The following is a 16735-nucleotide window of genomic DNA, read 5'->3' as shown; positions in this document are numbered from 1 at the left end:
TGTAGTCCCGGCTATGTAGGGGGCCAAGGCAGGAGGATTGCTTGAGCTCAGGAGTACGACATTGCAGTGAGCCATAATGGCGCAACTGCACTCCAGCCTGTGAGACAGAACAAGACCCTGTCTCTAAAAATAAATAAATAAATAAATAAATAAATAAATAGAATGGGCACTAAATGATTTATTCTCTTTTCATATATATTTTTTAAAACAAAGTAGTCTGTGAATTGAAAAGCAATACAGTTTCTGGACATCCTCTGACTGATGAATTCTCCAGAAAATGTCAGGACCTACAGTTAAGAAAATGCCAAGTCAGAATCACATTATTTACATAAATTTATTACTATTGATAATAATATTTAACATTTTTAAGCCTTTGCCATGTCCAGAAACTGTGCTAAGCATCTTTCATGTATGCATTATTTTATTTAATTCTCTCAGCATCCTTATTAGATAGATATTAAATTATCCTTATTTTCAGATTAGAAAATGGAAGCTCCAAGAAGTTAAATATCAGTGATGTCATAGCAAGTGACTGAGGTGATTTTCAAACCCACATAGTTTGAGCCATAGTCAGAATGTTACAGAGAACACAGCTCTGCATTTATGTGCCTTATTATTCTGTCTGGTCCATGTGACTTTTAAACACATTTTTAAAGAAATTTATTTTCCTTTATAAATTTTTTCAGAACTCCCTGGGATACATATTTTAAAATTTTTATGATGAACTGCATTTTAAATTGTCTTAAGCTTTGCTTTAATGAATTTTTTATTTACTAAATGAGATGTGATGAGGAAATCATAAAGCTACATTTAGTTTAAGATCAAGACATTATAATTTCAGCCTTAAAACTATAATGTTTAAATTGCTTCATTTTTGGTCATTGGCACAAAAAGCGATCAGCCTGTCAGCTTAGAAGGGGGGAAGCTCGTGCTTTTCCTGTTTCTGTACTTACATTTTTTCTGCAATTAAAAAATATTAAATTCTTATTCCACAATAACAAATTAACATTATTAGAATTCAGTGAATGCCAAAACTTCACTAGGTATCAGGCAATATATAGGTGATATATAGGTAATATTGACCTAAATATCTTTGAACAAAATTACTCAATCTTTGTTTCTGAGTATAATGCTTATGGATACCCAAGATTAAACTGCTTAGATTTGGAGGCTGCTAGAGCTGGGTTTTTTCTTAGTAAGAAACTGGATCCTAAATATTACATCCTAAATTATTAAGCAAAGAATTAATAATCTAGCACAAGTCAGATAATCCTATTATAAAAACAAAACAAAAACAAGGTAGTTTCATCACACTTTTTTTTTTGGAGGGAAATCTATTTTGCTTCCAGGTAACTTGGATCAATAGTGGGTAATAGACCTTGCCAGAGGATTGCTGCCGTCTGATTCTCTCTGATATCATCAAAGCTTTCGACCTTTAGCACCTGGTTCAGACATCCTGTTGCAATTGTTCTCTAATTCTTCTTGTTCAGAAATCTCCTTCGCCAGTGTTTTTGGTGTGATTTAAATGGAGTCCTTCATAAATTTAAGATGTCAAGTTCTCTTGATTTCATACTTCTTTCAGAGCTCATTCTTCCAACTGTTGTACCTATGTAGGCATTTCTTTGAGTATTTGTCTAAGAGTGGAATTGCTAGATTGTAGGATATGGCTATCAACAACTTTATTTATTTATTTATTTACTTACTTACTTACGTACTTACTTACGTACTTACTTACTTACTTAAAACAGGGCCTTATTCTGTCACCCAGACTGGAGTGCAGTGGCATGACTATGGCTCACTGCAGCCTTAATCTCTTGGGCTCAAGCCATCCTCCTGCCTCAGCCTTCTGAGTAGCTGCAACTACAGGTGTGCACCACCACACCCAGCTTATTTTTTTTTATTTTTAGTAGAGACAAAGTTTCACTATATTGCCCAGGCTGGTTTCAAACTCCAAGGCTCAAGTGATCCTCCTGCCTCGGCTTCCCAAAGGGCTGAGATTACAAGTGTGAGCCACTACGCTTGGCCTCAACAACTGTATTACACAATGTCAAAATGTTTTCAAAAGGGATTGTAACAGTTGACATTCTTGCTAGCTTTGTGTAAGAGTTCTCATTGCTCCACGTTATTATAAATAGTTGATGTTTTTACGCTAAAAGTTTTTACCAATCTGATGAGTATGAAATGATATTTATTATGCTTTTATTCGCATTTCTGCAATTACTGATTCTCTCTACATGTAGGAGTTCTTTATATACTCTGGATAGTAGTTCTTTGACAATTATATGTGTTGAAAAAAATTCTTCCACTCTGTGGCTTGTCTTTCCACTTTCTCTATGGTGTCTTTTGATGAACAGAAGGTTTTAATTACACTGTAGTCAGATTTGTCAACTTTTTCCTTTATGGTGTGTAATTTATCTGTTTTGTTAAAAAATCCTTTTTGATCCATTCTGTATCATCTTGTAAAACTTAATATGTTTTTCTTTTGCATGATGTGTTTAATTAATGTGGAATGTATTTTTGTGCATGATATGAGAGTGGGGATCAAATTGCATAGGTTTTTGGCATATTCCATAATTATCTTAGCACTACTTATTACAAGTCTATAGCACTATTTATTGATTTGCAGTTCCTCCTTTGTCATATCTCAGATTTCGTGTGTGTGTGGGTGTGTGGTTATGAAGTTAAAGAAGTCCTACTTGATTCCTCGTTTGCTAAGAGTTGTTAATGATAAATATAAAATTGTATAAATTATTCTGCATTTATTCATACAATTATATTATTTTTTCCTGCATTCATTTGTTAATGTGCTGAGTTGCTTTAGTTTCTTTCCAGCTATTAAATCAGTCTTGCATTCCTAGGATAAATCAAATTTGGTTATGATATACATTTTATGTGTTGCTGGATTTGATTTGCTAATTGTTTAGTATTTTTAAAGTTTATGATATTCCTATATTATCCTTTTAATGCACGCACTGTCTATACTGATGATGTCTCTTTCATTCTTGATATTGGAATTTGTGTCTTCTATCTCTTTTTTATCTATTCGAAGAACCAGCTTTTTGTTTCATTTATTTTTCTCTGCTGTTTTTATTTTCTATTTCATTAATTTCTGTTCTTATTTTATTCCTTCCTTATACTTTCTTGTGGTTTAATTTTTTTTTTCTTGGTTCTTAAGATGTGAGCCTTAGATCATTGATATGAAAGCTTTCTTCTTTTTTTTTTTTTTTTTTGATGGAGTCTTGCTCTGTCGCCCAGGCTGGAGTGCAGTGGCCGGATCTCAGCTCACTGCAAGCTCCGCCTCCCGGGTTCAGGCCATTCTCCTGCCTCAGCCTCCTGAGTAGCTGGGACTACAGGCACCCGCCACCTCGCCCGGCTAATTTTTTTTTGTATTTTTTTAGTAGAGACGGGGTTTCACCTTGTTAGCCAGGATGGTCTCGATCTCCTGACCTCGTGATCCGCCCGTCTCGGCCTCCCAAAGTGCTGGGATTACAGGCTTGAGCCACCGCGCCCGGCCATGCTTTCTTCTTTCTTAATATAAGTAATGCTATGGATTGCTAAGTACTGCTTTATGTGCCTCCCACATATCTCAATATTTTATGTTTTCATTTGTAGTAAATTCAAAATACTTTCCAAATTTCCTTGTGTTTTCTTCTTTGAACTATGGGTTTTTTAGAAATGTACTGTTTACTTTCCAGATATTTGGGGGAATCCTCAGATATCTTACTTTTCTGTTATGGAAAGAGAGCATACATTGCTTGTTCCAATCATTTCTAATTTATTGAGACTTGTCTTATTGCCTGTAATATGGTCTGTCTTCATTAATGTTCCATGAGTGCATGTGTGAAATGTATGCTGCTGTTTTGGGTAGTATGTTCTATAAATGTAATTTAGATTAAACTGGCTGATAGTATTATTAAAGTCTTCTATATCATTGTTGATTTTTAAAATATAGTAAGTCCTCACTTAACATCGTTAATAGGTTCTTAAAACTGTGACTTTAGGTGAAACAATACATAACAAAACCAACTTTTTTCTCATCAATGTTATAATATAATGACATTGAATGATGCTATTCTAGGAGTTGCTGTATGTCATTTCGCTTATAGTCGTTTCCAAGAATCTATCAATGACGTTAAGTGAGGACTTACTATATGTGTACTCAATGAATGAGATACAGTGGTAAAATCTGTGTGTAAAAACAGACCTGTCTGTTTTTCCTCTCAGATTTATCAGTTTTTGCTTGATGTATTTTGAAGACTTGACCTTTTTTTTTTTTTTTTTTTGAGACAGAGCCTTACTCTGTTGCCAGGCTGGAGTGCAGTGGTGCGATCTCAGCTCACTGCAACCTCCAACTCCGGGGTTCAAGCAATTCACCTGCCTCAGTCTCCAGGGTAGCTGGGATTACTGGCACATGCTACCACAACCAGCTAATTTTTCTATTTTTTTAGTAGACATAGGGTTTCACCATGTTGGCCAGGATGGTCTTGATCTCCTGACCTCATGATCCGCCCACCTCGGCCCCCCAAAGTGCTGGGGTTACAGGCGGGAGCCACTACTACTGGCCATCTTGACCTTCTTAAACTTTATTCAATGTTCATCTCCATCCTTGGTAATATTCCCTGTTAGAATGCCTTTTTTTTCCTGATATTGATATAGTCACTCTCACTGTCTTTTTCTTAGTGTTTGCATGATATATCTTTTTCCATATTTTTACTTTTAATTTATGTCTCTGTCTTTTAATATATTTGTATACCTTTTCCACTAGATCCTTTAACGTATTAATTATAATTATTTTAAATTCCTTGTTGGATGGTTTCAAAACCTGATTTATCTCTGGGTCTGGCTCTGATGACTTCTTAATTCCTCCAATGGTTTATATTCTTTATTGTTTTTCCCTGTCTTTTAATTTTTTAATTGAATGCTGGACATTATATATACAAGACCATTGGAGATTGAGATAAATATTATTTTTGCCTAGAAATAGGAGTTCTTTTCTTCTGCTACATCATTAGGATGCAGGATTGAGTCAATCTAGTCAGCACTTGAACTGGGTTTGTTTTTTGTGGTTATTATCATTACCTTCAGCACACCACTAACCTCAACTTTCTTTATGGGCATGCTCTGGCTATCCTGTGCTTAGTGTGAAGCTTGGAGGGCTATATGCCTGCAGCCTAGAAGGTTTAACTATCTGTGCTCTTCCTCTTCTCCCAACAGTCAGTTGCTGATGTTTCTTAGTGAAAGGCATGGGATGGGGTTTGAGATTCTCTTGCTCTTTCCTCAATCTTAGGCAGTCCTACCCTCGGCAGTTAAGAATTTGAATTTTTCAGTTTTTTTCTTACTCACTTTTATGGCTTAACTTCTTTCTCCTATACTCTGCAAAAGGAGAAACCATTTGAGTATCCTGTCTTACCTTGGAGGGGCTTACCACTCTTTGGAATTCATTTCACATCCTGGCATCAACTCTTCTGCTTCAGATTATATTAGAGGGTAATGAGTATTTTTTCCAGTGGCTCTGTACCAATTTCTTTAGTAAACTGAGAAGAAAAGTTTCTAGCCTTATCTATTTGAGTAAGTCTAGCTTATCTTCCCTGTCATTAAGGTGATAAACGTGAAGGATCTTGGTACCTAATTTTATATCTTGGTTTTGATAATGATTTTTAAAAATTACCTGCTGTGGTCTGCTTTCATACCATACAGTCAAGTTTGAAAACACAATGAATTAATCTTATCTAACAATCACTTTATGCCTTTGGAATGTCTGCTTAAACATTAAATAGATCAACATTTCAGAACTCTTTATTTTGTTGTATTGGCCCATAATGTTACATGAAGAGGGTTGCTTTTGGTTGAATTTATGCAAGTTGTTTAAAATATGAGGATTGCTACTTTGTTTTTCCTTGTGTTTCAGGTATTGGTGGTAATTTGGTGGCCATTCAGGCTAGCAGGATTTCTACCTACCTCCATTTACATAGCATTCCAGGAGAATTGCCTGATGAACCCAAAGGTTGTTACTACCCATTTAGAACTTTCTTTGGTCCAGGTATGTGCTTATGGATTTTTGCATATTTTAGATCAAGGCCTATTGCTCTCTAAGATTATAGGCAGGCAACATTTATTGAATATGTGTTTTGTGAGAGTTGCTGAACTTTCCTATTTCTGAGAGCTAATCCCAGTGAATGAAAAGGCATGTGTATCAATTCTACAGTTGCTGAGGATCTTTGTATAATGTTTCTTTGATGCCTGTTTCTGAGATATCTTGCTTATTAGTTGTGAAAGAGAAACCTTATTTTGTGAAAGACAAAAGAATCATTGCCAGGTGATTTGGGGAGGCAGATGTACTATCTTATCTATATTATTATTTTGGCCTTTCTAAATGTAGGCAACTTGATCTCAAACAAACCAGATGAGAAGGGATAACCTCGGTTTCAAGGACGATGCATTATTTATGTGACTATGAAAAAACAAAGGTACACGATTACCAAAAAACTAAGACTATAATTTTAAACCTCACAATTCTTTTTTTTTTTTTTTTTTTTTCGCCCAGGCTGGAGTCCAGTGGCCGGATCTCAGCTCACTGCAAGCTCCGCCTTCCGGGTTTACGCCATTCTCCTGCCTCAGCCTCCTGAGTAGCTGGGACTACAGGCGCCTGCCACCTCGCCCGGCTAGTTTTTTATATTTTTTAGTAGAGACGGGGTTTCACCAGGTTAGCCAGGATTGTCTCGATCTGCTGACCTTGTGATCCGCCCATCTCGGCCTCCCAAAGTGCTGGTATTACAGGCTTGAGCCACCGTGCCTGGCCTAAACCTCACAATTCTTATATATTTTTTTTCCCTGATGAAAATAAGTGTGATTATTGACTTTTGTTTTAAAAAAAAAAATTTGTTGTTGTTAAGACAGGGCTTTGCTCTGTTGCCCAGGCTGGAGAGTAGCGTACCATCACAGCTCACTGCACCTCAAACTCCTGGCTCAGGTGATCCTCCCACCTCAGCCTTTTGAGTAGCTGGGACTACAGGCACGAGCCACCTTGCTTGGCTAATTTTTAATTTTTTTATTTTTTGTAGAGATGAGGTCTCACTATGTTGCCCAGGGTGGTCTTGAACTCCTGGCCTCAAGCAATCCTCCCACCTTGGCCTCCTAAAGCTCTGAGATTACAGGTGTGAGCCACAGTGCCTGGCAATTATTGACCTATGAATGAAGATCAGAAATGGCTACCCTTTTAATATCAGCGATAGAAGTCTAAAGAAATTAGTAAAACTAAAACATTCTTGTACTTTAAGAACTTTATATTTTCTCTTTTGTCTTCCCTCTGTTTTTATGAGAGATATTAAAGTGTGACCGATGTTCTTCATAGCAAGTTTTTATCAACCACCTTTCATTTAATTAACATATATAGTGGAAATTTCAGAGAATGAAATGAATTGTAACTACTTCAAATTTATTTTTGGCAATCAAATTTCATATGATAGTATGAAGTATAGTAACTAGAAAGTAATCCTCAAATTTTAATAACTATGACCTATTATTAACCAAAATATAATTTTGTTTTAATTACTTTTACATTTTATATTACAGGAGTAAATAATAAGTCTGCTCAAGTTCTGCTGCTTTTAGTGATTCCTGGACATTTAATTTTCCTCTACACTATTCATTTGATGAAAAGTGGTCATACTTCTTTAACTATAATCTTCATAGTAGTGTATTTATTTGCTGCTGTGCTACAGGTAAGAGTTAAAACTTCTTGAAACCTCTTTTATGCTGAGACTGCTGTAAAAGTACAACTATGGAAATCTAAAAACACATGACATATTTTACCATCTCAAAAATCGACTGAACATCTTCATATTGATTTGATCTTCTTAAAACCAATAAACAATTTTTTGTTAGTCATCAATATTTATATTATTAGGCCCATGTAAACATTGTTTATTATAGAGTCAGTTAATTTCACTATGACTTATATTTACTTTTCTTGTATTTTCTTTCCCATGGGGCTAATAATCATATCTCTTTGCATTTGCATCATTTTCCATAAACCCACCTTTAATTTTTACCAATGGTTCTAGTTTTATTTTGGCTTCCTGGGCATGGCTCCTTGCTAAACTTTGTAGATTTGGTACCTTCTTCAGTGAGGTAAGTCCTAATCCCTTAAGAGATGGATTCAAATAGTTCTTTGAAGAGATAACATTTATCATTTGACTTTCAAGGAGTTTGGCATGTAGGAATGAGGCTAGAAGGTAGGTATGTAGACATTATTCCACTGAAAAGAAACTACATTGGTGATAATGAAGATAATGAAATTAGTTGGCATTTATAGTGTTTCCTATATGCTCAGAAGCATTATAAGTGCTTTATATGTATTGATTCATTTAATTCTCACAAAATGCTATGAGATTTGTTTTTTTGATATAAATCAGCAATTTTCAAAGTGGGATACACACAGAGCAATGCATCATGTGGAGGAAGAAAAGATTAAAACTTCATTTATTTAAAGTATCTTTTTTCTTCTATTTTTGTGTTTGCTTAGTAATAAATATATTTTAGCACAATGTTAAATAAGTATACCAAATATTTTATACTGAGAGAGCTGCATAATCTAAAACTTTTTGGAGATTACTGAGTTAAAACACAGAGGTGAGAAAGCACAGGGCTTGTGCAAGGTACAATAATTCATATCTAGGATCTAACAGACAAGATAAGGTTAAGAAGGTTGATTAAGGCTGGTGTAGAAAAGGCCTTAAATACAAGGGAAATTAGAATCTATTCTTAAAATAACAAAACCCTTACAACTTGACATTTTTAGCTTGTCTATTATGCTTCATAGTGCCTTAGATTTTACTGACAGTCACCTATTGAATAATTAATTAATTTATTCATTCAGTAAACTTTCATGCTACTAGATAGAGGGATGGCTTTTAAATCCCGGGAGGAATAAGTTCAGACTCCGTACTCAGGTCTCATAGTCTAGTGGGAAGGCCACTACATGAACAAAGAATTATAATGTACTATAATGTAAGTACTGAGTTTAGCTCTATATGAAGTGCTTTCAGAGTTTGAAAGAAAAAGCAAGTACCTCTACCTGGGGAGTAATGTTTTTCTACTGTTCAGTAGGGACAAAACTTATAGCAAATGGCTAGTTTTATTGCTGTATATTATATGGTCACTTATTGTCATATATGTTTGATGCTGTTCTCTGTGTAACGATTGTGAAAAAGATTAATTCTTCAATCCCAGGGGAAATATTCAGAAACTAGTGTTTGAATTGCTGATAAACAAGCCATTGCTGGAGCATATTCCTATTTGCAACTCTACCTCTTAGCCTCATGGATTATTTGACATTTATGTTTATGGTTCTGTGCCAACATACTATCATGCAGCATTTCACTTAAGTCAATGAAGGATACAAGTAATTTTTCTAGTTTATTAAAAAGTTTCAACATATATCCACTGTGTACCTACATGCCTTTTAAACCTCTGATCTAAATTCTCACCAGTGAAAGTTGAATAACTAGAATTGAGAAAAGAGTAATTATTAGTCTCTCTGTGTCTCAGTTACCGCCTCTGTAAAATGGGAGAGGTTGTACTATCTACCAGACAGGCTGCTTTGAGGATTAAATGAGTTACTTATATAAAGCGTGTTTATAGTAGATGCCATGTAAGTGTTATCTGATGCTATTGTTGTTGTTATTAAAGATAGTATTATAGGCCAGGTGCGGTGGCTCACGCCTGTAATCCCAGCACTTTGGGAGGCCGAGGTGGGTGGATCACAAGGTCAGGAGTTCGAGACCACCCTGGCCAAGATGGTGAAACCCCATCTCTACTAAAAATAAAAAATTAGCCAGGCGTGGTGTCACACGCCTGTAGTCCCAGCTACTCGGGAGGCTGAGGCAGGAGAATCCCTTGAACCCAAGAGGTAGAGGTTGCAGTGAGCCGAGATCACGCCACTGCACTCTAGCCTGGGTGACAGAGCGAGACTCCATCTCAAAAAAAAAAAGAAAAAGATAGTATTATAAATGGTGTGTCACTGGTTCAGAATGACAACTGGAAACTATACTGTTGATTGAATTTTCTTATGTGTCTTTTATAACTTTAATTTTTATGGGCTTTGCTTTTCATTTTTCCCCCAAGAATCAGATATCCGCCAGAGTAGATCTTTGCATTTGCAGCCTGATATTGTGCATTTTCTAATGGAATAGCTTAGAATAGGTTGTAAATTCTTAGATCAAATCTACATGTTCTGACACTAGTATACACGTAAGCACATGCACACACACCTCTTTAAGGTTTGGGTAAAAGACCTTGACCTTCCCCACCTGGCTGCAGTCAGTCCACAGATGAACAGAAGGACGAAATAACTCCTTAAAGACAAAGAATCTTTGACCACTTAGAACTTCCTTTTTAATATTCTTTACTAGATTGTCTTCCTTTTTTTATCTAGGTTGAATTTATATTCACAACCTTGGTCCAAGCTCTTATTCAAATACTTCAGTTCATGCCACTCTTCTCATCCCTAAACTCTCTAATTTGATTGGATATTCTATAGTGCAGTTTTCCAATGCATGCTGAATTTCTCCCCATCTACATTCCTACCTTCTTGAGGGTTGAGACCATGCCTTTCCCTTTGGTATTCCCCACAGGACATGATATAGTGGCTGTTTTTATAAATTAATGTTGTTTTATACTCTTCAACAGACTAATACTCTTTGAGGAGCCTCCCTGCTAATTCCCCAACCCACTAAATGAAGGAAATCTATTTGAAGGAACCTTCATATTGCACTTATTATAATGACATAGTAACAATCATTTGCAGCACTTTTGCATTTACTCAGATATCATCTCTTCCTGGAAGCCTTTCTTGAATATCTGATTTTCTTTGAATTGCCTTATTCTCTATTTCCCAAAGTACCCTGTGAATACCATTATCCTAGCATTTTCCATATTATATTGATGTTATCTATAATATTTATTGTGTCTGCCTCACCCATTCTAGAGATAGGTTCTTTGTTTCACTCATTTTTGTATCTCCAGCACCCAGCCCTGTCCCTAGTGCTCAATTAATGCTTGTTAAAACTGAATGACTATATCTTGCCAGCTTCATCTCCTTCAGTGGAAGGAGGAGAAAATTTTATAACTATTTAAGTATGGAAAATCACAGAAGAACTAAAAAAATCTAGATTTTTATTTTCCTTGTCTTCAATAAACACCAGTTTCCTCTCTTTCACTGACATAGATATCCGAAATAAAAGCAATAAAAAATGAAACACAATCCCACAACTTCTAATAGTGATCAGTTAAAACTGTAAGGTTTTCCTGAGATGTTTGGAGATGAAATAACTTGATTTCTTGGGAAGCAGAAGTGTCGGGGTAAAACTGATCATGAGTTGATAATAGATGAAGCTCAGTGATGGTTCCTGACAGTGAGTGGGGTTAATTTGTACGATTCTACTTTTGTATATGCTTGAAGTTTTCCTTAATAAGGACTTTTTAAAATAAAACTTTCAAATTTTAGATGTTAGTATAAGATTTTTTTTCAGAGTATATCATCTCTCAATTTTGGTCTTGTAGCTGAATGGGTATTTCTTACTTCAAATGAAAAGTAAAAAGTCAACTTAAATTTGAAATTCTCTGGCATTGGAATGGCTGAGTTAGTTTCTTATTTTGCCCTTGGCACACACTAGCTCCCATATTTTGAAATTATTTTTTAAATTTAAGAAAAACTACTTATAAGTCACAAATTACATTGTTTAGGGGTATTTATTATGTGTCTTGCAATTAGAAGGAAGCTATCAAATATGGTTTTGTTATGCGATGTTTAGGCCACTGGACCACAGTCAGAAGATGTGATGGGTTATACTCTATTCGTGTTCTTGCCTAGTCCCCGAGAGCAATCAGAGTAGCTAGACCGTGTCAAGACCACAGTAATGTGCTAAGAGACATTCCTATTTGACATACCTCCAATCACATGGCTTTTTGAGTTAATTTTTCTTCAACAGTAAGGATGGGTTGGTACCTAGCTAACCGTCTTGATCCATTATACCTTTTATACCATCAGTCAGCTTTTATAAGACTACCAGCTGTGCTTAAGGCACTATTGTTTGTTTTAGAATATAATTTTTTAATTTATGTCAAACTAGCACATTGAACCCACATCTCTGATTTCACAGAAGCAGAGTATACTTTCCTCTACAAATTTTGACATGTTTATTGGGTTCTTTCTCTCTAAGCAGTGATTTTCCCAGCCTTCACATCTACTTATTTGGATGCTCCATTGACTGCTCAAAGCCTGTTAACTTACGAACTCAAAAGCATAATATAGGATTCCAAGTTAGGATGGGCATTGTTAGCCTTCCTTTTAAGATGTAACAAAGGGAATCTTACTGTCATTTTCAGGGTTTTCTGTTTGTTTGTCTTATGCCCTACAGTATTCTTCAAAGACTAGTCCCTTGACAGCATAATAAACCTGAGGAGGTACAAAGAAAACTCTCAATTAAATAAGCATACTGACAATCTCTTGAGCAAAGAAGGAAGAGCAGTACATTTTGGTTTGTTTCACTGTTTAATTTAAGGCTTCTATTAGTTGTTCCCCTTTGTGTTAGAAATCCTAAATATATATCCTCTGTCTATGAAAAAACAAAAACATAAACATGTCATCTTGTCGGATGACATATCCTACAAGAGGCAAAAAGATTGCCCCTAGAAAAACTGAAAGAGGAGGCTAGGCGCCGTGGCTCACGCCTGTAGTCCCAGCACTTTGGGAGGCTGAGGCGGGTGGATCACGAGGTCAGGAGTTCAAGACCAGCCTGAACAACATGGTGAAACCCCATCTCTACTAAAAATACAAAAAAATTAGCAGGCATGGTGGTGCATGCCTATAATCCCAGCTACTCAGGAGGCTGAGGCAGGAGAATCTCTTGAACCCGGGAGGTGGAGGTTGCAGTGAGCCGAGATCACACCACTGCACTCCAGCCTGGGTGACAGAGCAAGACTCTGTCTCAAAAAAAAAAAAAAAGAAAAACTGAAAAAGGAGAAAAAAAGACTATAATTAGATAAGTGATCACAAATGTAAATAAGTCTATTACTATTCAAATCTCATTATCCTTATAATCCACTATTTTACTCATTTGATTAAAAACAATAACCCCTTTTATTTTACTATTATAGTTTTCTGTTTTATTATGATGATTATGTAAATATGAAGTATATAAATATGTTTTCTGCTGTAAAATATCCTGGTGGGAAAAGAAAAATGAGACTTCTCTAGCCCTTAAATTCAATAGCCCTATTCTATTGAATTCCAACAAGGTATTTGTTAATATAATTAGTAAACAATGAATTAAAACTATTTCTAAATGAAATGTTGAATTCTCTATTTTAGGCAATTATTGTTTCTTACAGAAAATCAGATTATTAAGAACTCTACTAAAATTCTAACAGCACCAAATTCCATGGGAAATGTATTTTGAAAGTTTAGTTGTAGAAAAACTTTGTTTTTGGCTATATCTGTGTTTTCACATGGGAGAAACAAATGTTTCCTTTAAAGGGTAGAATGACAACAAATTCTCAATACATAAAGTTGAGAATTATAAATATCAGGATTGTATCAAGTATATAGTACATATAGTGTGCCAACTACTGTGCTAGTCACTGTACAAAAGAAATAAAAAAGATTGTCCCTGCCCTTAAGAATCTTCTCTTAGCTGTAGATTAGATTGAAATGCATGAAACAGCTAAAGAAGAGCCCAAGACTTACTTCCTTGTAACAATACAGTCTTTTTCTTCTGTAACTTCAGAATAAATTAAATTTTTTTGCCTATGCATAACTTTCATTCTTTGAAGGTGCTTTAATAGATTCTTTTTGGAGGGAGGAGATCAGACAATATAAGTTTTAACCACTGAGAAACTCAATATCAACAAATATAAAACTGGGCCTGGCAAAATAGTAATGTTCATACTTCTTATTAATATAATTTTAAAAACAGAAGTCTCATTAGTTTTTGCTATTACTTTCAGTAGGCAATACTTGTTTTTGAATTTTATACATACATGCAAATTGCACCATCTCATATTTTCCAACAGATTCATATTCTCAAGAAAAAAATACTTGTTCTCGGCAAAGCCCAAGCACAGATAAATGCCCCTCATGACAAAACTTATAATCAGCATATTAACTAATAAACTTCCTAATAAGTATTTCTGTTTTATAAATAATCAAAGCTCCTGGTTGTTGAACATGTGTTTGTAATATGAATATACCTACAATACTAATAGTGCAGATTAAGAGCAAACATGTTCCATTGCTCATCCAGTAGAACATGCTTGGAGCAGAAATACAGCCAGTGACCTCTACATACTTACCAGAAGGAGCATTGACAGTATCCTCATTCTGAAGTCATGTTCACATGATTCAATATTATCTTAACTACAAAGACATAAAAATAAATTTTTCCACATAAGAAAAATATAAGCCAGACTGTCTGTCATCCATACATCACATACGAAGGGGAAAAGATAAGCTCCCAGTAAGCAGAGCATTGTAGAAAGATCAGAGTCTTCAGAGTCACCCTTGAGTCTGAATTTCTGCTTTGCTACTTATTTTGTATTCGTAGTCAGGTTTCTTAACCTCTTGTAACCTTATTTTTCCCCTACATCAGAGGCTAGAAATGAGGGCTAAGATAATATATATATTGGTAGAGTGCCTGGAACATAGTAAGTTTCCAATAATGGTAGTAGCTGCAGTTTATCATGTTTATTGTCATCGGCCTCATTTTTTTCTTTCCCTCAGTGTTACAGCTGGTTATTCAATTCCCTGAGCCCCTTCTTGCTTCTTTACCACTTACCTTCCTTTTGGCCCCTGTTCTTTACTGCAGAACTCTTCTTATTCTCTGATGACTGCCCTAAGCTTCACATACCACGCTTTCATTGCTTACTTTCAGACTGATATCTCCAGTCTGGACTCCTGTTCTACATCTCCAGTTAAACGTTGAAGAGACATCTCACACTCAACACATCCCAAACTAAATTCCTTATATCCCCCATAACTTTTCCCATTCCAGGGAGGTGTTGAGCAAGAAGCCACAAGTAGGGACAATAAAAAAGGAAATTGACCAGCCTTAGATACACAAGCAAGGATCCCCTAAATTCCTCAGCCCTTGACCCCAGAAAGTCCCTCTGGGATAAGGAGAGCTTTACTCCCACAGATTCTGTATTTCATGTGTACAGGTGCCCCGAATCCTGACCATCATAGTCTTCATCATTGTCTTCATACTGGTGAGTCCATGCAGTCTAATAGGAAGACTCCTGGACTAGGAATAAGTATTTCTGGGTTCTAATTCGAGTCTCTTCTTAACTCTGTGACTTTTGCTAAGTCACAACACTCTCTGTAACTTAATTTCCTCTGTGATTTAATTAATGGGGAGCTGTTAATAATTAAGGTGGCAAGCATAAACCATTACTTAGCTGGGCAAACTAGGAAGTATAGTTTGCCCAGCTAAGTAATGGTTTATGCTTGCCACCTTAATTATTTGAGTGACCCACCTTAATTATTTGAGTGATCCTAGCTGTCACTCAAATCCCTTCCTGCATTCATGATATATGATTTTATGAGTTGCCATTCCTACAGTACAGATGATGTGTTACAAAACCATTGTTGTACATGACTAGTAAAATATATGTTAATATTAAAACAGTCTGGTAATTAAAATAGTCTATTAATATTAAAATCATCTGTTGTTACTACTAGACTAATATTAAGTTAAATTGGCTTTTATGGATTAACCAGAAAACCCAGGCAATACTTAAAACATTGTTTTCGTGAAAACAATTGTATTCCAAGTCTAAATAGCTAATTTTAAATTCATCTGTTAAGTTAGAAGCTATCAAGTTTTAAATTTGTTTGACCTAAAACAATCTCCTTCAGGTTTCCAGATGGACTCCTTGGTTCTGTTGTCTCTGTACTTTACCTAGAAAGTGTATATTCTCCTATTTCTGCCATCATTTGATTTATTATTTTATAGTGTTCACTTATATCTTCTCTTGGTCTATAACTTTTTAGAGGAAAATGGTACTGCTTCAGTTATAGATAAGCCATTTTATATGCTTCATCTAAATTGTTTCTTCTGAAAGTTTTTGATCTCTAACAGTTCCCCTCTTGCAACTGGAGCCACTTTTCCAATCCACATATGAGTTTCAGAAATAATAATGGCAAATATTTGTATAGTATTTATCATGAGCCGTGCACTGTTCTAGGCACTTTATGTATATGAACTGATTGAGTCCTCACAACAGCCCAGTAAGGAAGGTTCTGTTTTCATTTCCTGTTCACAGATGAGGCGGTTGGCATAGAAGTTAAGTGATTTGTCCAAGTCCACACAGCAAGATGGAGACTGGCTCAAGTCTACATTCCTAACCACTGTGTTTTATAAGAATAGGTTTGGGGCTGGGCGCGAGGCTCACACCTGTAATCCCAGCATTTTGGGAGGCCAAGGCAGGTGGATCACCTAAGTTCAGGAGTTCGAGACCAGCCTGGTCAACATGGTGAAACCCCACCTCTACTAAAAATACAAAATTAGCTGGGCGTGGTGGTGCATGTCTGTAATCTCAGCTACTGTGGAGGCTGAGGCAGGAGAATCACTTAGAACTCAGGAGGCAGAGGTTGCAGTGAGCCGAGATCATGCCACTGTACTCTAGCCTGTGCAACAGAGCAAGACTCTGTCTCAAAAAAAAAAAAAAAAAAAATGCT

At 35.8% G+C, this 16735-nt stretch overlaps 1 protein-coding gene across 1 annotated transcript in view; it reads left to right on the top strand.

The window, feature by feature from the left end:
* SLC41A2 (solute carrier family 41 (magnesium transporter), member 2) overlaps positions 1–16735 on the top strand; it is a 162146-nt gene that overhangs the window by 115009 nt on the left and 30402 nt on the right. Inside the window, exons 10-11 of the mRNA XM_011975507.1 lie at positions 5909–6040; positions 7573–7721. Coding sequence (XP_011830897.1) covers positions 5909–6040; positions 7573–7721 — 281 coding nt within the window. The remainder of the gene's footprint in view (positions 1–5908; positions 6041–7572; positions 7722–16735) is intronic.

The sequence above is a fragment of the Mandrillus leucophaeus genome, unplaced genomic scaffold (assembly GCF_000951045.1).
Source record: "Mandrillus leucophaeus isolate KB7577 unplaced genomic scaffold, Mleu.le_1.0 Scaffold157, whole genome shotgun sequence".
Lineage (NCBI taxonomy): Eukaryota > Metazoa > Chordata > Mammalia > Primates > Cercopithecidae > Mandrillus > Mandrillus leucophaeus.
The sequence above is the reverse complement of the archived record's forward strand: the minus strand, read 5'-3'. Positions and strand labels throughout refer to the sequence as shown.